Below are 26,947 nucleotides of genomic sequence, written 5' to 3' on the forward strand. Positions count from 1 at the left end.
GGGGCGGGGAAGGACTGTTTCCTCACAGAAAGACAGTTCTTGATTAAATCTTCTGAGCGTGCAAGTTTTGTTTGTGCCTGTTTTGGTTTCCTCCAGGTAAAAAAGAAAAAAAAAAGATGCTAGTTAGGTTAATTAGTTATTCTAAATGTTCTAGATTAGATGTGCAATAGATGAACTCGAGTTTTTGAGCTGTCAGTAATACTAGTCTAGACTAGACTAAGAAGAACTCCACCAAGGTGGTTATTGGACTACAAGCTAGTGCTAGGTTTTAATAAATCTTTTAGTTGTTTTGTGTGTGTGTGTGTGTGTGTGTGTGTGTGTGTGTGTGTGTGTGTGTGTGTGTGTGTGTGTGTCCCATAGACAGAATTATGTATTCGTGTTGCTTTAAATAACAACAAAGGTTTAAATTAACAAAACTGGACAATCTCTTATCTGTGCATCACTGGACAATCACGAGAGCCCAGGTTTATTGTTACTACAAATTGCGTTACAATAATTTCATATTTTCTTTGGGCAGTGCAGTATTGAATCATTCCCATCAAGTTAGCTTATGTTGCCCTGAATGCAGTTATTGCATCCAACTGTGCTCTCTGTCTTCCTAACATGCTCTCAGCCTGCATTCAAGCCCAAAGCTCTGCACTGTTGATGTGACTGGACAAATTAGTGTTACTCCAACTAATGTATTCAAACTGCTGCCGAGTGGCTACAGAGGACATTGAGCGGTATTAGAAATGATCGCTTTGACTGTGAGCGACGCTAACCACTCGTGAAAAGGTGACAGCACATTTGGCTGCTATTTGCTAGGGGAAAGAAAAAATAACTCCAAGTTTAACTTTGTGGTATTTTAGATATTTAATTCATACAGGATGTGGAAAATGTGTTTGGTCTATTCACATCTTAAAAGAGTCATTCTGACGAGAGAAACATGCTACAGAGTTCATCTCATGCCATTGCCCCTTGAACGCTTTAATGATTTTGTACTTTCTCAGTGCCAGCCTACTCACTGACAAACTATTCTTTCATAAAAATCTCTGGATGGCCCAGCTCTGTACCACTCCTGTTGAGCGCTTGCACACACAAATATTAAATATTTGTGGTGACTCCTGGATGTGTCTTAAGCAGACAACATCTGACAGGCCTGAAATGAAGCCAGGGCAGATATGAAAACAGGCACTGTCTGTCAAAATCAGGAAATAACCCCCACATTCACCTCAAGGGCCCAGCTGAAAATCATTAGTTTAAAACAATGTGCTGCTTCTACTGTTAGTCTGTTGGCTAAGCTACTGTTAGCTTTCAATTTGACGTTTTCTTTTACAAAAATGGTCCAGCTAAAACTAGTTTTCATATCAAAACAAATATACAGTATGATTCGATAAAAGCATGGAAAACATGACACATCTATTAATCTGCAATATTACATGATAATTTATTTATTTTTAAATACACAAAGGCAAAAGTATTTACAACTGACTGCACACTGAACAGAAGAAAAATGGTTTTAGTGGTTGTGTTTGATAAATTTTGTACTTCCTAGAGAACTCTAGTGTGTTTGCCCAGATTTGGTTATAAAAATGAATTCAGTTTATTATTTTTAATAAGGATTTTAACAAAGAGAGGAGGTCTAAAATAAAAGGACTGTAAATGTCTTGCAGTTTGCAAGCAGATTACAGTCAGTCCAGCCAGACAAGATCTGTGGTGATATTCAGAAATAAATAACTATGATCGAGATTTGGAGAGCTTATCTGATTCTGCCTCCTTCCATTGAAACTGTTTGTCAAGAAACTACACAGATGAACCCTTCCTATACAGAAAAAACAACTAGCATCTATAAAATAGGATCACTTGAGGGAACTCTCGAAAGTCTGCAACAATACAATACAACAGAAAAAATGAGTATATTACACTAGATTTCCATGTTAACAATGTTGACATCAGCACAAATGATGTATGAAACCAATACAGATGTCATTATTGGGGACCAATGCTAACATCAGCATGAAATATCCAAGTTTTAGTATTACCCTTGCCCTTTGGGGGGAGTTGCAATCTTTGGGTGTGCTTGTTTTTTTGCTTTTTTAAAATTAATATCTATTATTATTTTTCCCCAAAAAACGACTAAACTGTCTCCACATCAGCTCTATAAACATGCCAACATATGCTGTAAGAGTCTATGTAATTTCAGACAGAGATCTGTCATCCCTGTTTTACACGCAGATCACAATGACTAATTAAACTGAGAAATTAAAATACTCCCAGTTGGGATGTGATTCATTTGTAATTTTCCACTTTGTGGAAACATTCTAGTTTGGTGCTGTTTTGAATGGCATACTGCTCTACATTTATAATATTACTTTATGCAAACAGTTAGCTTTGACTGGACTGAAACTATGATAAGGTTAGCTTGGCTAAAAAGTTAAAAATTGTTCTGAGGAATCGGCTTGCCCAAGCTAGGTGTCTGACCTCTACAGCATTTTCTAGTTCTGCCAGTGCTTCTTTATGGTGGCCCCTAGAGACAAAGCAAGTACAAACTCAGAAGCAAGTACAAATTCCAAAACACAACAGAAGAGTTCCAGCACAATAGGGGCAGTGTTGAGCTTCTCTCTGAGCAAAGCACACTGACTGTTAGTTAACGTCAGATTTGACTCCACATTAAGCTAAGCGTTCATAGTAATTAAAAACAAATTAAACAAACAACAGTTTGCATATTACCTTTCTTATAAAGCGTGGTTGTTCTATCCTTGCAGGTGTTTCCCGCCGGTATCCAACGCCCTGTGTTTGCAACAAACTTGCCATTTATTTTGCAAATCAAGCTAAACACTGCCCCTAGCATCATGGAGCAGTTTGTACGTGTTTTGGAGTTTGTACGTGCTTTGTCTCTAGGGGGCCACCGTACTTCTTAACTGTTAAGCATTCCCAGAATACACAGTATGATGACATACTGAACCATCCCAGCTGTTTGCTGTCAAGTTTTCTAAACAAAGCTTTTAAAAGTTAGTTTACACCTTAGCAAAACCAATTGAAATGGCATGGTATCTGTATCCATCCACTGCATGCAACAAAAATAACATATTATTAACAAAAATAATATGCCATTTTCCAGACAATGTATCCAGATATATATTACAAGTTTGTGCAACGTTTTGTTATTAAATCTTACATGATTCATATTTGGTGTTGATGTTTGATTTAGTTCAAAACTAGTCTGAACCACAAGATCAAGATCATTGATGTCATAAAGATATAAAGAGATAAAAGTATGAATCTGCTGACATACAGGATGCTGTCTTATACTGTGTGTGTATACTGTGGCCTTAAGAAAAAAAAAAGCCCCAGTCTCCATAAAATCCCCTTGGTTGCCATCATGCTGTCCACATTGCTTTTTCAACATTTATAGATGGATTACACTGCTAAGATTTCTAGCTATGTTGTTCTGCTTTTCAGCAAAACAGCAGAAAAAAATCCTGAAATATCAAGTGAACTCAGCTATGAGCTGAATTTTCCTTTGTGTTATCAAAGCAAACCACAAGCTTAAGCTGTTTGCACTAAAATTGTCTCTTCTATTTCATAGCAATCATCCAGACAGGCATAATGCTCTCTGGGAAGCCTCCCTGTCTCTCAACAGCCAGGACCTCCAGTCCAGCCTTGGCAATGATGGTCTTCATGATGTCCAGGTGGCGGCTAATGCTGCTATCGATGGGGTCCAGCTTGCAGCCTTGCCTAGCCATATTATCCTTGATTATGATAACACCATTTGGACGCAGACTCTTTTTGCAGCGAAACAAGAAGTTCATCAGGTCCTTGTCTGTTAGGTGGCCTAAAGGGAAAGACAGGAAAAATAGTTACTTCTAACTGATTTATTAGTCACTGCAGAAATCATCAAGTCCCCCAATAGAACTATGGAAGTCCAGTGACTGTGATTTCACCCAAATGCAAAAACCTTGAGTCAGAATAATCTTAACAAAAGTCACGTCGTTTATTAAGAAGATAATTCATTAACAAAAAGCTAGACATGAAATACAAAAGGAACTGAAAACTTCAAATTACACAAAATAAACTGGGAAACATACTATGAGGTACGAGGAGCTCGGACACATTAGGCAAAATGAGCTGACGCTCAAGGACAAAGGGAGACCGACACAATATATTCATACAGGAGGGTGATTAGGGGAGCAGAGACACTGTGATACACAGCAGTAACAAATTAGACATAACGAGATGGGGGGACATAAAGCACACGAGACAGGGGACTATCAAAGTAAATCAGGACGCACAAACACTGAGAGACTAGGACAATGTGAGCTTGATGCAGACAAAAAGTAAAAAAATATGGAGACATGGCAAACTTAACATGAATGACACTAAACTACAAAATACAGATATGAGACTAAAAGGACAGAAAGGGGATGCCAAAGGGAACTAATAAACCTAAAGTTATCTAAAATAAACTAGAGATACATAATATATAAGGAAAACAATATGAGATCAGAATAATTCATAAGCACAAATATAAAAATAGAACCTCGGAACATTCTTTTAAAGAATTTTAGGATTTTCTGTTTGAAAAAGTGCAAAATGCATCAGCAAGTTTGCAGAATTACAACAGCATGCAAAATATTTGGAAAAGTTTCATTTTGTATCTGTATTTTGTATCAGCCAAAGATAAGGTAGATAAAGTGCCGAGGGTATAAGTGCTTTCTGTCAAGGGTACATGGGCAGTAACTTAGAGGACAGCAGTTAAGTGACAAGCCATTGTACCTCTAAGTCTAAAAGTATAAGTATAATGAGGTACTTAAGAGTATACTGTATCTTCATAAGTATACAATTTGAAGCATCATTGTACAATAGATGAAAATTCAAATATATCAATACACCTGATCTTTCATGAGCAGAGTGTATAGATAACCTTCATACTTACATGCCACCCACTGCATCCATATGACATCATACTTGTTTTGTGGAGGTGTGAATTCTTGCAGATTGTAGCAGTAGTAGGTCTCAATACGGTCAGCATCGTCACCCAGGTACTCCTCATGTGCATGGAGCAGGAAGTGCTCCATCATGTCTGCCATCTCCAGTTTCTCAAACACGGGAAGGAGCACACCTTTGGCTACCCGCCCGATCCCACAGCCACAATCCAGAGCACACTGTGTGCCCGCACTACCGGGCCCCTGTTGTTAAAAAGAAAGAAAAAGAAAGGATAGACTCATATAACTTTAATCAAATTAATTTTAAAGGATACTTAGAGTTTAAAGTTAGGAAAATGCAGACTGTCTATAAAGCAAATGTAGTCATAAAATGAGATTTTCAATTTTACAGAAAACAAAAAGATGCTTAAATCTTTCTTGTTCTTCTAGTAGTGCATTATTATCATGTCTAAATCATAAAAAGTTCTATACTTTATGTTTTATGTTACCAGGTGTCAAGCTTTCATGCTCAAAAGTACCAAACAAATCAACCCCAGTTCCTTAGGGTAACAAAGCAATGAACTTTAACACAAGGGAATAAAAAGTCACCTCACTTGACTTGTGCTGGTTTTCTTCCTCTTCATTTGGTATTCTGACCTCACTACAACCCCTCCACATCAGGGACCCCAGTTTATGATTGTAGGAAAGTATGGGGGCCCACAGGAGCTCTGTTACAGGAAACTTCTTGGTTTCAGTGAATTACTGCCATACTGCTGTGCACTTATGTAGCTCTCTTTAATCTGGATGCGTTCTAAATCTTTTCCTGCCACACTCTTTTTTAATGGAAACGTCAGGTGTAAACAGAAGCTGTTTACAGCCAGGGAAGAGACTTTGGAAGAGAATAATGATCCTCCTGCTTTACGCCACACACAATGGGGAGACATAATCAGATGATGCAGGTTATGTGTGTGAGAGCCCTCCCCGAACACCACACCCTGAAGCCATTCATCCCCCCCCTACCCCCCTGCAGCTAAGCCACAAGCCACCCATACCCCCATCGATGGAGAGCCATCTAGGCCTAGCCGAGCAGGAGAGGAAATCAGTGACAACCATCTCCATCCCTGGCCTATGGACCACCTGGTGGAGAGCCAGATGCCACCAGGTGATCCGGACATTGGCATCCTTCATGCGACGGAGGCACTGCAGTTCCATCACCCATCCGAACACAGGGTGAAAAGGCAGCCCAGGAGGTAATAATGAAGGAGCATTGTTGATTGCCCACTGGAATACCAGGCACTCTTTCTATACTGTGCTGTGCCTAGTCTCCCACTCCGACAGTTTGCTGCTAATAGGAGAATTGGCTGAAGCGGCACTATGGGATATTTGTGGCTGTCCCCATGCACACATCTAACCTCCACCCACTCTGCCTCCAGCAATGCCCCAGGCCAAACCAGGGTTTGGTGGGGCAGGGTCTGCATAAAACCTGAGTCCACCATAGCCTGGTGGACGCATTCAGACTCCACAGCATTCCTTCTGACATCATCTCTAACTAGTGGCTCCAGTTCAGCTCTCGTGTATGGGAGTTTTAGACTGAGGTCCCTCTTCAGTGCAATGTCTCCTCCAACCTGTCAATATGGCACTCCAAGCTGGTGTGGGTAGAATACGCCCACAACACCATGACCTCTGCTGCTATGGGCCTATTAACCTTTGAAGCATGGCTTGGCTAGGAGTCACCTCATTCCCAGCCACTGAAGGTGAGCTCACTGTACCCTCAGATGTCCCCTCCTATGAACATTGCGCTCTGTATGGAGTTGTTAGCAGAGACGGGTCTTCTAGCAGAATCTGCATGAATATTGAAGATACTTATTATCTAGACGGAGGAATAATCACACGTGGGGCATCGGCTTTTACCGGAGCATTCACACCAAAAGGTGACTTTGTTTATTGAACTCTCGCATATACTCCGCAGCATAACAGGAAGCATCCTTTCAAAATAAAATCACAACAGATGACAATGAGGGCATACCTATTAACTAGCTCAACAGGAGTCCAAAAAATTGGCTCCCAGTTTCATTGGCCTGTTTGAAATAGAATAAATCATTAACCCTATCTCTGCCAAGTTGAAATTGATATAGAATGTGAAAATTCACAGTGTTTTCAATATCTTCAGTCCACTGTGTACATTAATGTTTAAATTGCTATCCCAATTTCCCATTTTCTTTATGCTTTTTGAGCATTATAATTTTATATGGTTATATTACTGCTAGAGAAAGGATGCCTCCTAATTGTTTGTAGTTCCTTTTAAGCAGTCTTAGGAGTTTGTAAATAAAGGGCATGTAGCCTGACTCCCCTGTCTACAGCAGCAACACACACACAGACAAACCCAGAACATTAAAGAAATCCTTTCCTTGTCCACTGTACAGAAGTTAGCGCTGTTTTTAAAAAATAAATAAATAAAAATACCATAGTACAAAGTGATTACCAGCTGTTGGCTCAGCTCACTCTGTGTGGGTGTTTATGAGGCTGCCATCACGACTCCAGTATAATTAGAATTTGCACTGAGGCGCCATCATCATGAAACAATAATTTGTTTTGTACAATAAGGATGACAAATTTCTCACCAAAAATAGATTCTGGCATGTACACTAAGAGCTACATTGCAAATACTACAGGACAATATGCAGAAACTATGACAAAGTGCATGCAAAGCATATACTTTAAAGCTTAAAAGCTATTTTTATTCATCTTTAGGCAAGGCAAGGCAAGGCAAGGCAAGTTTATTTGTATAGCACAATTCAACAACAAGGTGATTCAAAGTGCTTTACAGAGACATTAGAAACAAGAACAAATAAAAAGCATGATTTAAAATTGAATAAAACAAGCAAATAAACTAACTAACTAATTAATAAACAAACAAACAAACAAACAACAGTATATAAAATCAAAACAGATAAAATCAGAGATAAAATCAGTAGTTAAATGTAAGTTTTGAAATTTAAGCTTAAAGTGTGGATTTGGTGCTTTATTCAAATGCAGCTGAGAACAGGTGAGTCTTCAACCTGGATTTAAATAAACTGAGTGTTTCAGCTGATCTGAGGCTTTCTGGGAGTTTGTTCCAGATATAAGGAGCATAAAAGCTGAATGCAGCTTCTCCGTGTCTGGTTCTGACTCTGGGAACTGATAAAAGACCGGATCCAGATGACCTGAGGGATCTGGATGGTTCATACTGGGTCAGGAGGTCATTGATGTATTTTAGTCCTAAACCATTCAGAGCGTTATAGACCAGCATCAGAACTTTAAAGTCTATCCTCTGACGGACAGGCAGCCAGTGTAAGGACCTCAGAGCTGGACTGATGTGGTCCACTTTTTTGGTCTTAGTGAGGACTCGAGCAGCAGAGTTCTGAATGAGCTGTAGTTGTCTGACTGATTTTTTTAGGTAGACCTGTAAAGATGCTGTTACAGTAATCAAGCCTACTAAAGATGAATGCATGGACTAGTTTTTCCAGGTCCTGTTGAGACATCAGATCTTTTATCCTTGATATATTCTTGAGGTGATAGTAAGCTGACTTTGTTATTGTCTTAATGTGTTTTTCTAAGTTTAGGTCTGCATCCATCACTACACCCAAATTTCTCGCCTGGTTTGTGGTTTTTAGATGTATAGATTGAAGTTCTCTGGTGACCTGTAATCGTTTTTCTTTGGCGCCAAAGACTATTACCTCAGTTTTGTTTTTGTTTAGCTGGAGAAAATTGTGGCACAACCAGTCATTGATTTCCTCAATGCATTTACCAAGAGCCTGTACAGGGCCTCGGTTTCCTGGTGACATTGTGATATATATTTGTGTGTCATCTGCATAGCTGTGATAGTTTATTTTGTTGTTGTTTATAATCTGTGCCAGTGGGAGCATGTAGATGTTAAACAGAAGGGGTCCCAAGATGGAACCTTGGGGAACTCCACATGTGATACTTGTCTGCTCAGATGTGAAGTTACCTATTGATACAAAGTATTTCCTGTTTTCTACGTATGTTTTGAACCAGTTTAGTACAGTTCCTGAAAGACCTGTCCAGTTCTCCAGTCGTTTGAGTAATATGTTGTGGTCAACTGTATCAAATGCTGCACTGAGATCCAGTAAAACTAGGACTGACATTTTTCCACTGTCTGTATTCAGACATATGTCATTAAACACTTTGGTCAGAGCGGTTTCAGTGCTGTGGTTCTGTCTAAAACCTGACTGGAAGGCATCGTAGCAATTATTCTGTTTTAAGAAGTAACTGAGCTGTTGAGAAACTGCTTTTTCAATGATCTTACTTAAAAACGGGAGATTTGAGATCGGCCTGTAGTTGTTCATTTGTGTCTTGTCAAGATTGTCCTTTTTCAGTATAGGTTTGATTACAGCAGTTTTTAGTGATTCTGGAAACATACCTGATAATAAAGAAAAGTTGACAATCTGTAACAGGTCTGACTCTAAAGTCTTTGAGACCTTTTTGAAAAAACTTGTTGGCAGGACATCTAAACAGCAGGAGGAGGAGTTCAGTTGACCTAAGATGTCCTCCAGGTCTTTGCTGTTAATAGGGTGAAACTGTTTCATGGTGTTTAAACAGTTTTTTGGTGGACACAGTACATATCCTGGATCTGCTGTTGATGTACCAATTGCTTGTCTAATTTTTTGGATTTTTTCAGTGAAGAATTTGGCAAAGTCATTGCAGGCCATGGTCGAATGAAGTTCAGCTGCCACTGACACAGGAGGGTTTGTTAGCCTGTCAACTGTAGAAAATAAGACCCGAGCATTATGGCTGTTTTTAGTGATGATGTCAGAGAAGTAGGACCTCCTTGCATTCCTCAGTTGTAAATTATAATTGTGAAGTTTCTCTTTATAAATGTCATAATGCAGAGGTGTGGACTCGAGTCACATGACTTGGACTCGAGTCAGACTCGAGTCATTAATTTTATGACTTTAGACTTGACTTGAAAAAATGTTCTAAGACTTGTGACTTGACTTGGACTTTTACACCAATGACTTGGGACTTGAATTGGACTTGAACCGGTTTACTTGAAAAGACTTGATATTTTACCCCAAATATAAAATTTAACATGCATATTATATAGAGATTGAAAATGTGACGTCATTCACGGGTAGAACCGCAAAGGATTCTGGGAACTCGTGGCAAGCGGTACTAGCGCACGCAGGCTTTCAATTGAAATCAGTTATACAGTGATAAAAAGAAACACAAAAATGTCAAGAAGCTGTTGTATTATTAACTGCAATAGCCGGTCGCATGACAGCCACGGGAAGCCGACGGGTAAAGAGATCGGTTGTTATCGGATTACGTCGTTGAGGAGAAATTGTTCAAGCCAAGTTTCCGAAGTAACAAAGAGGCGACGGATGGCCTGGATCGCAGCCATTCAAAGATCAAATATAACGTCCCAGAACTCTCCAGCTCACAGGTTAGTCTGCTCCAAGCATTTACACGAAGGTCAGTGTTTTTTAGTAGTTAATACGTCATTTTTCTTAACATAATTGGTGATATAGGTTACAAGCAAGTCTGGCGCTGAACAGAAATTGTCGCGCTATGCTCTTTTGTTTATTGTGTTTATTGTGCATAAATAGTGAATTGTCCTGACACAATATTGCGTTTCACTTCTGTTATTATGGTACACTGACAAAAACATATACTTTTATTCACAGGATAAAACAGGTTTTTTGTATCACTAATTGTCCAGTACGATTACAGCATACAATATTGTTGTCACTGCTACATTTCTGTGATGGGTACCAGAAATTATTTCCACTACTAATTAATTACCGTTGAGCTCAAAGGTCCTATTAATAAACGGTTAACGAATGTGTATTTATGACGACGATTTGTGAGACTGGTAAACTTATGATACGTACGATGGTCTTTACTTTCTACACGGTGCATTTCAAGGTCCTGTACCCATCCGTCGGTAAACTGTACCTGGGCTTGTTGCAGTGACCTGAAGTTACTAAACTTCATGAGTGTATGCACTCACTCCAAGAACCGTATGATTATAAATATGCATATAAATATGCTAAGATGAGATAGCTGACTTCATCTAACTAGCAAATGTTGTCCAGGCTACGTTGGTGATGCAGTTTTTTTTTTTAAATGATATTTTAAAAAAAATATCATTTATTTATGTATGATATTTTTGTCATGCGATTTTAAGGCCGGTCCTACAACCGCATCCAAGAATAACATGCAGCTTATCTCAGAACTGTCGGTGAAAATTATTCTTGGAGCTAGGTTTAATTGAGCTGCATTTTAAAGAGGTGCAATTTCACAATTTGTGTATATTTTCTAACTTCACTATTTTGTCATGTGTTGAGAAAAACACAGATTTTAAAATTACATGGTCTAATATTTACATTTAGCATAACTGCAACATTATTTTTTCTTTTTTTTTTTAAAGACTCGAAAGGACTTGAAATTCAAAGTTTCAGACTTGTGACTTGACTCGGACTTTTACACCAGTGACTTGAGACTCGACTCTGACTTGCCTGACATTACTTGAGACTTGACTTGAGACTTGAGGATAAAGACTTGAGACTTACTTGAGACTTGCAAAACAATGACTTGGTCCCACCTCTGTCATAATGAACCTGGAGGTTTGTTTTTCTCCATCTGCGCTCAGCTTTCCTACACTCTCTTTTTTCATTTTTCACCAGTGTGGAGTTTCTCCAGGGAGACTTTTTCCTTCCAGAGATAACCTTCACCTTAATGGGAGCAATAGTGTCCATTACATTTAACATGTTAGCATTGAAGCTATTGACGAGCTCATTGACTGACCCTCTGGGCAGGTCAGGTGTTAATGGGAAGACCTGGTTAAAAATTGCACTACTGTGTTCAGTTATACACCGTTTTGTGATCACTGTTGTTGATATATTTGTGTGGGCTGAGATTTTACTTTCAAAGAAAACACAGTAATGATCAGACAGGCCCACATCAGACACAGTAACCTTTGAAATGCTCAGGCCTTTGGAGATCAGTAGGTCAAGAGTGTGTCCTCTATTATGTGTGGCCTCTGTTACATGCTGAGTCAGCCCAAAGTTGCCCAGAGTGTTACTCAGGTCTTTAGTCCCTTTGTCCTGAGGGTTGTCCACATGAATGTTAAAATCCCCAGCAATAATTACACAGTCAAAATCAACACAGATCACAGACAGCAGTTCACTGAGGTCATTAAAAAAGTCTGTGCAGTATTTGGGAGGCCTGTAAACATTAAGAAACACAACTTTGGATGGGGCCTTCAGCTGTAAAGCCACATATTCAAAAGATTGAAAACTTCCAGGAGATAGCTGCTTACATTGAAATGATTCATTAAATAAGACAGCAACCCCTCCTCCTCTCCTGCTCGCCCTGACCTCACTGATAAAACTGTAGTTAGGAGGGGTCGTCTCGATGAGAACAGCTCCACTGTTACTTTGGTCCAACCAAGTTTCAGTTAAAAACATAAAATCAAGGCTGTGCTCAGTGATTAAATCATTAATTAAAAATTTTTCCCAGCTAGAGATCTAATGTTTAATAAAGCCAACTTAAGTGTTTTAGAGGTATTACTTGTCCCCTCGTGTTTGGGAGCAGTCTGTGGCACACAAGGTATGTTTACTATGTTTAAAGATCTTTTATAGTGCAGCTCTCTGTGTTTTGACCAGGCCACATGTCTCCTGTCACCTAAAAGTACAGAAATTTTAAAACCTTCTAGTAAACAGGGTCCCAGCTTCTCCTGGGAAAAGTCATCACTGCCATAATCCTCACAGCCCGGACCCTTCACACATCACACATCAGACTGCGGAGACAGGGCATGAAGAGGAACTAAGGGGGGCGAGGCTGGGCAATGTGACTTCGATTGCTCTGTTGAGGGTGGGGCTCGATGGCGAACCTTTGGCCGCTCTGGTGGGGGGTTTATGGGGGACAAAAAGGGATTGGGACGGGGGGTAGATCTGAGCCCAGCATTGACCCGCTCCATCATCTCCTCAGTGAATTTCAGGTGTGGGGAGGAGGGAGAAAGGGAGGGGGAGGAGGGTGATGGCCTGTCAGGGGTTTGGGGGACTGGGGAAGGTCGTGGTCCCTTGTCCTGGTCGTTGGTGTTGTTGAGAGAGTTGGAGGCAAATAGGGACCCCTCTTCTTGCCTTAGATGTCTCTCCTTTCTGAGGCTCTTCCTCAGATGCCATGGATGTCTCTCCTTTCTGAGGCTCTTCCCGGGTGGGGGCAAATGGAGCTCCTCCTCAAGGTTTCTGCTGGGCTTTGTCTGTTCTTGGAGTACTGTTTGTTCCTCTTTATGAGATAACTCCTCGTTTATCTCAGCCTTGGCACCAAGCACGGATGGATGACGTATGGAATAAAACAAGTTGGAGGTGAACAGTTTCACCCCTGACTTGTTAAAATTAAATCCATTTGCTTTGAACAGATGCCTGCGTTCCCAAAAAATATTAAAGTTGTCGATAAAGTGCACTGAGTGGTCAGCACATGCTGATATAAGCCATTTATTCAGTGTAAACAACCTGCTGAATCTCTCGTCTCCTCCTCTGACCGGCGGTACAGGTCCACTGATGAATACAGCTGCATTCAGAGAGTTTACAGTATTTAATAATCCAGTAAAGTCCCGTTTCAGAACCTCCGACTGTTGTTTGGACACATCGTTTGACCCTGTATGCAGAACAATGTTTGTCACAGTTGGATATTCATCTGCAATTTGAAGAATTCTCTCCTTCAGGTTGTTGACCATATCGTTAGGAAAGCAGAGGACTTTAGTGTTCTTACCGCACATCCTTTGTACATCCTTTACGGCAGAGTCACCCACAATCAGAGTTTCAGGCCTAGCCTTTAGCTTTCCCTGTGGCCTTTCACTTTTCAACAGATTTTCAGACCTTATTTCGCTGCTTTTAGATGGATGGTTGTCCGATATAGATCCAGGGTCCTTTGATAGTGGAGCAAATCTGTTCTGCAGTTTCACATTCAGTTGTTTTGGAGGTTTGTTGTTAACCTTCCTATTCACGGTTGTCCAGTCCTGTTTCCTCCCGTATACAGGGGTAGAAGAGCTTCTCTGTCTCGTAGGAAGTGAAGGCCAGTCGGTTTCAGAGATTTCAGCTCGCTGTGCCCTGCCTGTGATACGTCCTCCCCCTTCCAGGTAGGGTTGCCAACTCCCTGAAAAATAAATAAGGGACACCTCGTGGCCAGGGCCGGGCGACCCAGTTGTCTTCACCCTTCCCAGTGTGGTGAATTTTCTAGCTCTTTTTTTGTGTGTGAAATTATTTTTTTAACCATTTGACTTGAAGTTGATTTAAGTACATGCATATTCTATTCTTTGTGATATGAACACATGTGAAACAAATGATCATTTAGCCATTTATTTTTAGCTCAAAATGACAACATTAACACAGTAAAACAGGTCTCTTTCTTAAACAGAAGCCTGTCATGCTTAACTTTTGAGAATATAAGTAAATCTTTCTTTAAAAGAACTCTGTCCTGCTTAACTTAAAATAATAGAAAACAATAGAAAGAAAAATATTCTTGTAACAGTGCACATTTAGTGCATTTAGTACAATTGGCTTCAGTTGAGGTATTATTTCAGCTTTTCTAATGCTAATCAGCTGCTCCTGTTTGTAAACCCGCTTGTTCCCATGATTACGCATCATAACTCATCATCATTATTCATCTATGTATTACTTTTATGTATTAGTCATCAATTTGTTGTAATCATCTATCCTTGCAGTTGTTTATTACACAAAATAAATTATATTATCACACTTCTGGCCACATAGCGCTGATATTCACTGCACATGCCCATATTAACTTTTTCCAGCCAGGTGTTTTCCTTTTCCCATTCTTCCCTTTCTCTGAGGGGAACAAACATTGCTGCTCTAATGCTGGGCTTACACTGTGCGGTTTTTGGCCCATTTTTAGCCGATTTTTGAGTGATCGGACCGATTTTGGCCTTCATCGTGCGTCGTGTAGTATACGTGGGGTAACGAGAAGTGATTAACACCTCACGACCAGCTCCCGATCATCAATCGCTCGTGAAGGTGTCACCACAGGCGCTCACACTGCTCACGCGCAAACACGTAAACGTCGGTGAAAAAGATGGAGCAGCACAGCAGTGCAGCGTGTGATCTGGACACAAGCGATGGAGGCACTACTTGTAGAACTTCGAAAAGGCTCGGATGAGCTTTCCAATGTGGCCTCACAAAATGATCACGACCACAACAACCGTGAAAATAGTTGGATCTACATTGCTGCTCAATCACAGCTGCCTGATCAATGTTTTTCATTAGCAATTTAGCAAAGTTGATGGTGGTGGTGTGTCTGTGTGAGTGAAAGACAGAGAGAGAGAGGGAGAGCGACAGATTTTCTGTTATAACCTTCATTTTATGGAGGCACAGTGTGAGCACTCAGGTCGCATCAGAGCATCGGGCGGTATAGTGTGAGACCTGCATCGTGACCTACCAACGTCTAACCCCTGCGAGTCAATCGTGCAGTTTGAGCAGGAGCTGAATAACGTGACTGAAAAAATCGCACAGTGTATGTCCAGCTTTAGGTGTACTGTCATCCGAGACTTGCACCGCAGTGTCAGCATTTGTTTCCCTGTTGGCCATGCTTGTTGTTGTGGTCATCTGTTGTCTTCCGGTATTTTCTCCGTAAGCGACCTTTCCTCGACCAATGAGATGAGCGGTAATCTGAATTGTCATACTCGAATTGTCATAAGTGTGGTGTCAGCTCATTGGTCACAAAGCAGGAGAGGGGCTGGGAATTATGTTTTCAAACAAAGCGTTAATTCCATTAACATTTATAGACTACTTTTGATTCTCACTGTATTACGGGACAAAGTGCGTCCCTTATTAGCTCAATACGGGACGTGTACTTTTGTTTCGAAATACGGGACGATTCCGTATTTTAAGGGACGGTTGGCAACCCTACTTCCAGGAGACATGATTTATGTCTTGGTTTTGCACCAAGACAGTCTAAGGGGGGATTATCACCTGAGGATTTATAATAATGCACAGAGTCTACTTTCTTGGTCATGTTATCTGTGCTCCTTAGCTGTGTACTAGCTTGCTCATCGCCATTGTTTTGAATCAAAGGCAAGGTTGTTTCATTTCCACACAGTCCATTTACCTCCACGTTTACTTCTAAGCGATGAATTTTTGTCTCCAGTACTGCAATCTTCTGCAGGAGGCTGTGGTAGTCATCTGTGGAGAGGGAAGGCATCTTGTTGCTAGTTAGCCTAGCGGTTAGCACCTTTCCAGGTTATTGAGGCTGCTCGGTGCCCAGACGCTGTAATCAGGCTTCAGCTGTGTCTAGGCCACAGACACACGGAGCGCTGAGGATAAGGTAACCATAAAATGTTGCTGTTTCTGTTAAGAACACTCTAGTCCTAATGATCTACAAGTGTCCAGAAGTTATCGCAGGTAAGCTCACACGGAAAAAAGGGAAAAAATCAGCATAAAAATCAATAAAAATCAATATAAGAAGCAAAGCATTCAAGAGCAAAGAGATGAAGCGTCCACACTCACAAAGGGGAGGAGCAAGGTATGAAAAGATGAATAAAAATACTTTAAAAAAAATCCTGACAGAGGTTGTCATAATTCATGCATGACAGGGTTAAATAACAATAATTACAATGAAACACATCATAGTAACATTAAACAATCAGTGGGTGGCAGGGTATGGAGTGACACATCAGAGTCCAATGGGGTGGTTTATGTTCAAGTATACCAACAACACTCACACAAATACAAGAATACAGCCTTTGACTAGCTGCCCACTGTAGTGACCAGCATGCGTGAAAATTTCCCAGATTTGTTTTTGCCTGGATTCTATTAATTGAATGTGAGGTACTAACTTTTGACTTACCACGAACCTCTTCAAAAACTGAAGGGAACCTTCCAGATCAACATTGGATATTTCTACGAAATCTCCCATCATGCCCTCCTCTGAGGCAGGAACATCCTCGTAGAACTTCTGAGCTCTGTAGTAGAACTGTTTCTCTCCTTTGATGTACTCACAGGTGACTGGGAACAGCTTCACTGTTAGAACACAAGGACAAACATACCGGGTGACCTATCATAAAACCCAGAACGTCATTTGAACACAATTGACCAACTACACAGACTGTTTATTACTATTCAATGACAGTCACAAGACTCCTCCTTTAATGTGTCTTGTATTCTGTATGAGATACGAATATTATTGAGAACCAGAATTATGTGAGATTAAACATTTAAACATTTGGGATAAGGGTGCAGGGCGGAGCTGCAGGACAGAGAAAAAGTTCTGGAACTACACTCACAGCTTTCCCCATTTTTAGCAGCAACTGTCACAACCGCATCAGGCACAAAATAGGCATGGTATTTCACTCTAAATATAGTTCAGTGGCGCTATAGTTAACATCAACACCTCACAACAAGAGCTGATGCTAGTAAATTATAAACATTGCCAGTGCTTATTCCTAGTTTCTGTATTGTAACGCTTATCCACTAATATTAAATTGTGTTCTGCAAAAATCTATTATATCCACTCAGTTCTTTCAGAGTACCTAATCTTTTCATGTAACGTGTGGTTACTGTGGAAGCACCCTCTGAGGTGTTTGTGCCCTTGGTTGAGGGTGAGTGAGAATGTCATTGCCACCACTTCAGACTTCAAACTTGTGTTAGTTTTTAGACTTCACCATTTCGCAAAATTATGCTATAGCGATAACCCATGTATTACAATGTGACAACACGTTACATCAACGCATGTAATGAGCTATAGTGGGAAAGTGTTAAGAAGTTTACCAGATATGAATTTATAAGAATGATGTCTGTTTTAAATAATGATCAATTAGTTTGATATGATTATTTTTGACTGGTTTGAGTTTTTCCGAAGCATTACAAAGATGACACCAGACTGCTCTGTATGAAGATGGTTTCAGTCCCATAGGAAATGTAGAATGATAATTTGATCACTACTATAAATAGGGATGCGGTGTAGTATTCCTACACTCAGCTCAGCTGTTATATGGTACATGATAACCCTGTGGTTGATTCAAGTTACTGTTGTGAATTTACAAATGTTTAAAACGAATAAGTTTTATTACTGGGAGGCTGATAATAGAAATGTATACAGTGTTGAAATTTCGATATTGCCTTTCAAGAAACTTTATAATTCGCTTTTTAAACTATCCCAAACTTCCACTACTTCAGCTCTACTGAGCTGCAAATAATTTCTGTAATAAATGAACATATTTCTTGTCACTGACTTCATAACAAGTTGTTTTGGGGAGGAGGCTGAGGGCAATGTGTCAGTTTGATAACTAATAGCATGATTCATGACACGGTGGCTTAATCATGCTGCACCTGGCCAGGCTCACTAAAATAAGATGTAAAAGGAGACAAATGTGGTTATGACCTAACATTTTTCTCACAGTACCAGCTTTGATCAAAGCACCTACAACTGGTGTTTACTTGTCATGTTATCCCTCAGGACAGCTTTCAGGGGAAGTGTAAGTATAGAAATGTCGAGAAGAACGGAGAAGACCTGAAGACAGCTTGATAGCACACTTGTCTGCCAATCAAACTGTACATCTACCTCACACCTTGAAAGTGCACCAGCTCATTAGAAGCTGATCTTGGACTTTCTGTGTAACAGAATACTTGCTTAAATGATACAAGGTATGAGGATTAATCTGTCACGCTGTTAGTAAATGACCTGACTGCAGCCGCCTGATGGTAGATCAGACGGCATAGCACTGTCTGACATGAGTAAGTGCTCTTGTGTTTGATATGTCATTCCATTAATGGTCCTTGTATCAAATGGACGGTAAGAAAATAAGACACGTTTGAGCTAGAATGACCTACAGCTCAAGATCTCCTGTTGCTGCTGTTCAGCCCATGATCTCATGATAGACATGAGTGCACTCTGGAGATGATTAGCTATTATTTAAACTGTTAATGCACTGCAGTGCTTCCAATGACACTTTTTATATGAATGTACTAACCATTAATGATTCATATATGTCAATTCACTCACTAGCATTAACACTAACAAATCGCTATCCTGTAACTGTTTAATGGTATAAAAACAAAGCTACAAAAGAAATTTTACTTTGTTTCTGTTAATAAATATTTCATTACACATATGGTTCAGCACTTGGGAGAAAGGCTAAGTTGTTGAAAACATTAGGAATTACCAGGACTTACAACCAATTGCTCATCAAATCCAATCAAGTCTTCATCTAAGCCACAATTACGGACAAAATTCCTGTCTGGTTACACTGATATCAGCTGTATTTGCTGCTTAAAGTCAAGTGACCTCTGGAATTTGAATTTGGAGAACCCCCTTAAGCAATAGATATGGCAACAACCTATATTGCCATATCTATTCACTCATCAATCCAAATCATTAAAGTCAAGTTTTTCAGTCACATCCATGGCCGCAGGTGTATAAAAGAGCAGAGCAGTCTGATGGCTGAGTCTGGGTTTGGTGGTTGCTAGGAGAACGGTACTTGCTTGGGTGGACTGTGCCAACCCTAAAGTTTGGTAGAGGGGGGATTACGATGTGGGGTTCTTTTTCAGGAGACAAGCTCCTTAGATGCAGTGAAAGGAACTCTTAATACTTCAGCATAGATAATTCAGACAATAATATGATCCCATTTGTGGATCCGTCCCTTCCTGTTCCAACACTTCCAACACACTCCTCTAAACATTGTGGAAAGCCTTCCTAGGAGAGTTGAATCTGTTGTAGCTGGACCAACATCATATTCAATCCCGTGGATTAAAAATGGGATCTCAGGTTCATATGCATACTAAGACAGATGGGGAGTACATTTGGCCATATATAGGCAATGTCACCTATATATTTTCTGTAGCTGCTTGGGAAACTAACACAATGATAAGAAGGCATTTTATATAAATTCTCCATCAAAATTCTTTATGTTCTCACTGTTGTTTGCCACATCCCTATTGAGTTCCTGATGAAGACTTTTAGGGCCCTGTTGATCTCGGATCCTTTCTTGTAGTCAATGAGTAATTTTATTTTTTTATTTCAAGTAACATTACCAGGAATTTCTGTTTGCTAATAGTATAAGTCTTTCAGATAGGCTGGAAGCAGAAATGTGCAGGTAACACCACAGTTTATTGAACAGTGGTGTTGTTTGTTGTTGTTTAAAAGGGATTCACATGCTTTTTATCTTTTAGTGAAAGGCGAAGTGCAATATACTGGAGGTGTATGCAGCAACTCTAGTGTGACCATTACATGAAAATATCCACATCACCTTTCTATCTAAGGAAAGAGTTGTACTCTGTCCACTTTATTAGGCACACCTTGCTTTTACTAGGTTGCCCCCGTATGCCTTTACCTTAATTAGAAGATTTTACAAGATGTTGAAAATATCAGAGCTTTTGATCCATTTTGGCATGATAGCATCACGGAGTTGCTGCACATTTGTCAGCTGCCACGAGGGAGCAATGAGGCATTTCCCATTCTGCCACATGCCAAAGGTGCCCTTTTGGATTGAAATCTGTTAATTGTAGAGGTCATTTAAATACAATTAACTCAATTTTATGTTCAAGAAACCAGGCTGAGATTGTCAGAGATTTTTGACATGGTGCATTAATCTGCTGAAAGCAGCTGTTAGAAGATGGGTCCGGTTTGGATATTAAGGTATAGAATTTAATCAATGCTCACTTGATACTAGGGACCCAAAGTGTGCCAAGAAAATATCCCAAAATATCATATCACATCATTACCACACCAGACTGAACTTTCTGATACAAGGTAGGATGGATTCAATGTATGTACACATGTTGTGATAACTTCGTCTATTTCATTACAAATGGCATCTGATATAAAATAAATAAGTTAATACATTTAAATAGTGCCAAATTACATATGTATTCCATCTGCTGTGTCAACCTTTTAGGAAATAAGGTAGCAAAAGTAGGAAAAGGGCTACTTAATCTATATAGAATAAAGGGAACTTAAAATCTTTTATATAATATATATATATAGTTTTACATGTTTAAGTTGCATTCACACAATGGGACACAATGTCATGAACATGCACATGTGAGAATGTTTAAGTATTTGGTAGCTCAGACAGGACCACTCGAGCTACAATCCGAGGAGACTTGTTTATACCCCACAGACGGACAGCATTTGGGCAGAACGTCCTCTCTGTAGAGGGAGGCCATCTGTGGAACAGTCTTCCTCAACCCATTAGAGAATGCTCGAAATTCAATTTGTTTAAGGGAAAGGTTAAAAACTGGTTATGGACAAATCAAGTGTGTGATCATGTATGAGTTGTATAGTTTTAATGTTTTATTTGGGAACAGAATGGTGTGTATGTGTAAGTTTGGTGATGGAGTTTTTATTATGAATGAATGATGAATTTTTATGAATTATTATGTCTATTTTTATGCTTAAGGACAACAGATGGAAATTAGCCCTTGGCTATAATCTGGTATGTTTACATTCATGTAATTTTTTTTTACATTTATGTTCATTAACATGCACTGACCTAAATAAATAAATAAATAAGTAAATATAACATTTTGTATTGTAATGCAATTAATGCAATTAAATTTAGTGCAAATAAATGACTATTCTGGTTATACAGTCACTAAACATCTATTTAGACTATATAAAAAACATAACAAAGGAAAAAGAGCTATTGTTATAGTGCACACTGCATGTCCTGCAAACTATACAACTGCACTAATCAGTCATAGGGGAAATTTATCTTTAAGGGGTTTCTCCCATAAAGCCTGAAGCCTATAAAGCAAACTTAAATGAGCTGTGGGCCACTGCTGGCAGTGTCATCTCATTGGAGGGCTACGTTAGTGCTCAAGTAATACAAAAAACAAACAAACACACGAAAATATTTCTGAAAATGTAGTGTTTTGCCTTTTTTTTTTTTTTAAATGTTGTATAACAAGGCAAAACTGCAAACATGAGCGCAAATATATATATATTTTTCTCACTCTTTAACTGAAGCCCTTCATTGAACTACCAAATAAACAAACTGGTACTCTCTTTCTGGTAAGACACATGGCAACATTTCTGCTATAACCTTTTTTGTATTTAGCAAAATAAAAAATCAGACACATTAGTTTTTGACTGCTAGTGAAAATTGTTTTCTTTACAAATATCTCCATTAATGAACTGACACAGCCAATCCCTCAACATGTTTGTACTCTCTGCTCATACTGCTTTCATATTAAATCATTTTTTGCTTTTTAAAGAATTTATTTTAACATTGAACTCAACAACAAACAAATCCTCCCTATCAAAAAAAAGGAACTTCAAGGGCCAAATTGCATTATATTTCTTCACGTCACTACAAGTAGGGGTGACGTGGGCAGCAAGTGGTCCCCGTGCCGTGAGTTTGAGACCCCTGCTATAAAGCATCTCTGACCATAAAGGTGATTGTCAGAGTTGCAAAAAGATGTACTGCAATGGTTAAGTAGGGAGAAGACCCATATGTAGACAGTCAGTTAGTCAGTCCAAAATAAGAGATTTATGAAGTCAGACACGTGCTTTCAGTTACTAAGTCAACAAAACAGTTATCAGAAACAAAAACAAAAAGGTGAACTAGTCCAAAACACATAAGGAAGAAGCCTATGAAGGTGAATGCCAAAGCAATAATCTCAGATAATCTGAGAAAGCAAGAAAAACATCTTGAGAATGGCTAGAACACTTGACTGCAGTAATAAAGAAATTAAAACATAGATGTCCATAAATCAAGTTGTGTGTAACAATGAAAAATCGCACAGGGAAAAAAATATTGAACACCCTTATTTTAATTTATTTAATACCTTGTACAGAAGCCTTTTGTGGTGATGACAACTTCAAAACACCTCCCGTATGGAGGAACTACTCGCACGTATTGCTCAGGTGTGATTGTGGCCCATTTTTCCTCAGTCTTCAAAGCCTTTAGGTTCAGTGGGCACCTTCTGTGAACTCTGTTCAAGTTCTTTCCAAGACTTTCAACTGTACTCCGGGCAGGCTGCGCTATTCTAGCAGCTTTATTTTCTTTCTCTGAAGCTAATAGAGAGCTTACATGCCTCTGTGTTTGAGATCATTATCTTGCTGAAACATCTACCCATATTTCATCTTCATCATCTTGTTAGATGGCAGCAGATTTTTATCAATAATGTCTCGGTACATTTTTCCTTTAATCTTTCATTCAGTAAAATGAGGCATGCCAGTGCCATATGCTGAAAAACAGCCCCACACCATGTTCCCAACTCCAAACTTTCATCTCAGTAGAGCAGGGCGATATGGCCAAAAATATTTATCATGATATATATTTGAAAATTTGCGATAACGATATAACTGACGATATAATTGATGCGAGACAAAATACAACTCCACAACATTACTAGCGCAAAAAGACAACCTTCCATTTATATTCACTTAAACAAGAAGCTGGTTTTTATGTACATTAAAGCTTTATAAAAATGTAACAGTGCAAATGCAAATTCCTTGCTGAAAGTTTAACCAAAAGGCATTTTCAGTAGAAATGGGGCTGACATATCCTGAGCATAACCATGTATAATATCCACTGAATTTAAAAAGAGGTGCTTTGCAACATTAAACTGCAGTACGTATTTTTCGGACCATAAGGTGCACGGGATTATAAGGCACATTAAGCGAAACAAAGCAGTCAGATAAATCAAACTTTATTAAACTCATTCTTCTTGCTTCCTCCACTTCTGTACCATTGATTCATTAATGTTGAATTCTCTGGCAGCTGCTCTATTCCCATGTTGTTGCAGTATATTAATGACTAACCTCGTATTGTGGATGGATTATCTCAGTTGTTCTCCTGACTGAACTTTGGTCCGTTTACAGCATCCTGCCATGCGATTGCATTTGTCTCTAACCATGAGGAACCTTCACGTTAACTTTTATAAGTGGAAAAGTGTTAGTGTTCGTCCTCCAGATTCACTGTTTATGTTATGCTAACATAGCTGTGTCGCTAGCGAGCACGTAGCATATAATTATATACTAGCTAGCCCAACTTCAGTAACCCTACAAACGTCACTGCTGTTTCGTTTCCTGTCTTCATTTATGTTGGAAGTGATAGCAGAGCTGTACGTTTGATTTTTTTCAGAAATCTCTCAGTCAGAACATGCTATATCATGCTTAGGTAACTAGCGAAACTAGCGAGCTAACTTCCGCTAGCTTCCTGCTAACTTCTAACTCCGTTAAATGTAATACATTTTGTTTTCATGGATGCCTGGAAGTTAAACTTCATAGTTACACCTGGTAAAGCAGCAATGCTGATCGTTTTATTAAAGATGAAAGAATTTAGACAGTTTTTAACTCTCGGTGATGCTGCAGTGTTCGTTTGACCTGAAGCATACGGCGTTTAGGACCCAGATTACTTCCAGATTTAAGAGCATCTTAGTCCGACAAATACGACAATAACGACGGCCGCTTGCATGTTCTGCAAAAAAATGTGCTTTGTCGTGTATCTGACGGACAAACACCAAACCAGTTCCACATCACTGAAGTTGCACCATTTTTACAAACCAATTCTGGTTCATCTGTTTCACTCAACAATCGGCCATGTGCGTATGAAAACAAAGGCACTGCGCATGCGCGCTTTACTCATATTCTATATATTTCATTTTCCTATCGTTGCCTAACATTATACCGGTATTACCGTGAACGGTATAATATGGCCCAGCCCTACATCTCAGTATGGTGTTTTGGGCTAATATGCAGTGCTGTTTGACTTCCAACCATTATGGTATCCAAAGAATTCAATTTTGGTCCCATCTGACTAGAATATATTCTCCCAGTATTTCACAGCCTTGTTTAAATGTTGGTCAAAAAACCTTAAATGCGCTTCAACATGCTTTTTCTTCAGCAATGGAGTCTGGTGCATACAGGCCATGGTGGTAGAGTTCATTACTTATTGTTTTTCTTTTTAAACAATTGTGCCTGCTGGTTCCAGGTCTTTTTGTAAGGTCCTTGGGTCTGTGACAACTATTCTAATAATTATTTTCATTCATCTCTCTGAAATCTCGTGGGGAGCACCTAGTCATGCCCAGTTTATGGTGAAATTATGTTTTTTCTACTTCTGGGTTATGGCCACAGCAGTGCTGACTGGAACCTTTGGTAGTTCAGAAATTCTTTTTTAATTAATGCCAGTATGTTTTTTAAGTTGCAAAGGTCTTGAGAGAGCTTATTAGTTTTACCCATCATGAGATGTTTCTTGTGCGAAACCTTGGTAATGAGACATTATTTGATAGGCCAGCTATTGGGACAAAACCAGCTGATATTAATTTGCACTAAGTGACAGGATTGCTTTCCAATTCCTGATAGATTTCAGTTGGTGTCATGACGTTCCATGTCCTTTGTGTTCAGTGTTCACTATTATTCACATTCACATTATTAAACATAACTTGATTTATGGACATTCTTTGGAGTTCTTTGCATGCATGGACTGATTGTGTTGTTATCAACATCAAGTGAGAATTTCATATCAATTATATATATATATATATATATATATATATATATATATATATATATATATATATATATATATATATATGGACACAGATAAGGCAGGAAATTGCAGCAACTCAATAAAAACTTGATGTCAACTTAAGCTGAGTGATATCAAAATAAAACAGGAAGTGGGTACACAGTCCAAATCATTAAATGTTTTTCCGAAAATTAAGAAGTAGTTTTGCTGGCTACGTTTAGCAACTACAACATCCTTTTTTGGTGTGTGTGTGTGTGTGTGTGTGTGTGTGTGTGTGTGTGTGTGTATGGACATACTGCAAATCAATTTCCCATTGGGGGCAATAAAGTTACCATTGAACCATTGGAAAGACATAAGTTAACTAAATCTGAGAACAAGCCATAGTTAGAGGTAAATCCTGGCATTCTAGGTAAGTGCAGTGGTGGTGATACAGGATTTAAAATCATACAAATCAATATTTACGAGTAACCGTCTAAGAATAAGGATCAGCATTATCCGAAGGAGTCTATAATGTGCCCTGAGGTGCAGTAAGAACAACCTTTTGTTATTTTAGCTATTTCAGCAACCTGACTTTGGCAAAACATGGGTATGAAAAGAAGAGAAGAACACATCACACCTGTCATGAAATCAACATTCAAGAAAAAATTTTAGCACATTTCTATGACCCATCTTACCCAGTGGAACCTTCTCTAGCAGGTACAGGTAGCTGGCAAAGAACTCACTCCTCAGTGTGTGGTGTAGGTGAAAGGACATGCTGTGGCGACACATGGTGTCATCTGTCCCTTTCCAGCGGTCCCTGAATGCCTGGTGAGCACCCTTGTACTCAAAGTTTGAGGAGCTGTTTTTGTCATTTTCAAGTGTAATCTCCATTTTGTCCTGTTGGTCTTTTTATCCAGAAAGATCTTGAAGAGCAATGGTACAGCAGAGAAGTCTAAAAGACTGAATACTGTGGTGCCCGTTTAGGATACTGTTTCTCCAGCTGCTGCTATATCTGTCTAGCTGAGTGTTCAACAAGTCTCTGCCAGTGTTCAAATAACCAGCAGAGATCTTTTTCACAGGAAGCACACAGGAGGTGCCACCAGATTTACAGATCACCTGCTAGAGACACTGACTGTAAAGAAGTGAGAAGGGGGCAGGGCATAAATGAAAGGACTTATTTCTACAGGAACTCGTGACCAATAAGCCCACAGAAGGTGACTGAACTGCAGGGTTTAAATTCCAACAAGTCCTTACACCCATATTTATGACTTGATCCTAAAAACAGCGTTGTCTTATCAAGTTTGTATACTCTAGAATTAAAATACCACAGTTTAGACAACAGGCAGCAGTTATTAAAAGCTCCAAGATTCTATGAGTAAATATGACCAGACAGGAATATTATTCATTATTATGAAATATGAATTGAATGCCATTTTTATTCAAGGTCATTTATTCAAAACTTGGAATAAATATTAATTGAATTTATAAAGTTTTCCACTTTTTTAATACTGTTGAAAAAAATTGGGAATAATCTAAGTTCAGACAAGTTAACAAAATATGTGTTAGTATATCT

General features: G+C 39.2%; 1 protein-coding gene across 1 annotated transcript; it reads right to left on the minus strand.

Moving 5' to 3' along the window:
- Positions 1-842: 842 nt before the first annotated feature.
- ntmt2 (N-terminal Xaa-Pro-Lys N-methyltransferase) lies at positions 843-26,497 on the minus strand. The gene is made up of 4 exons (XM_085387330.1): positions 26,070-26,497; positions 16,770-16,942; positions 4,916-5,168; positions 843-3,814 (listed from the first exon to the last, which is right to left on the minus strand). Exons 1-4 carry the CDS (start codon positions 26,263-26,265, stop codon positions 3,558-3,560), a joined length of 879 nt encoding a protein of 292 aa, XP_085243456.1. The 5' UTR covers positions 26,266-26,497; the 3' UTR covers positions 843-3,557.
- Positions 26,498-26,947: the final 450 nt, after the last annotated feature.

The sequence above is a fragment of the Rhamphochromis longiceps genome, linkage group LG17 (assembly GCF_057381845.1).
Source record: "Rhamphochromis longiceps isolate RC_006_pf linkage group LG17, R_longiceps_female_GT1.1, whole genome shotgun sequence".
Classification (NCBI taxonomy): domain Eukaryota; kingdom Metazoa; phylum Chordata; class Actinopteri; order Cichliformes; family Cichlidae; genus Rhamphochromis; species Rhamphochromis longiceps.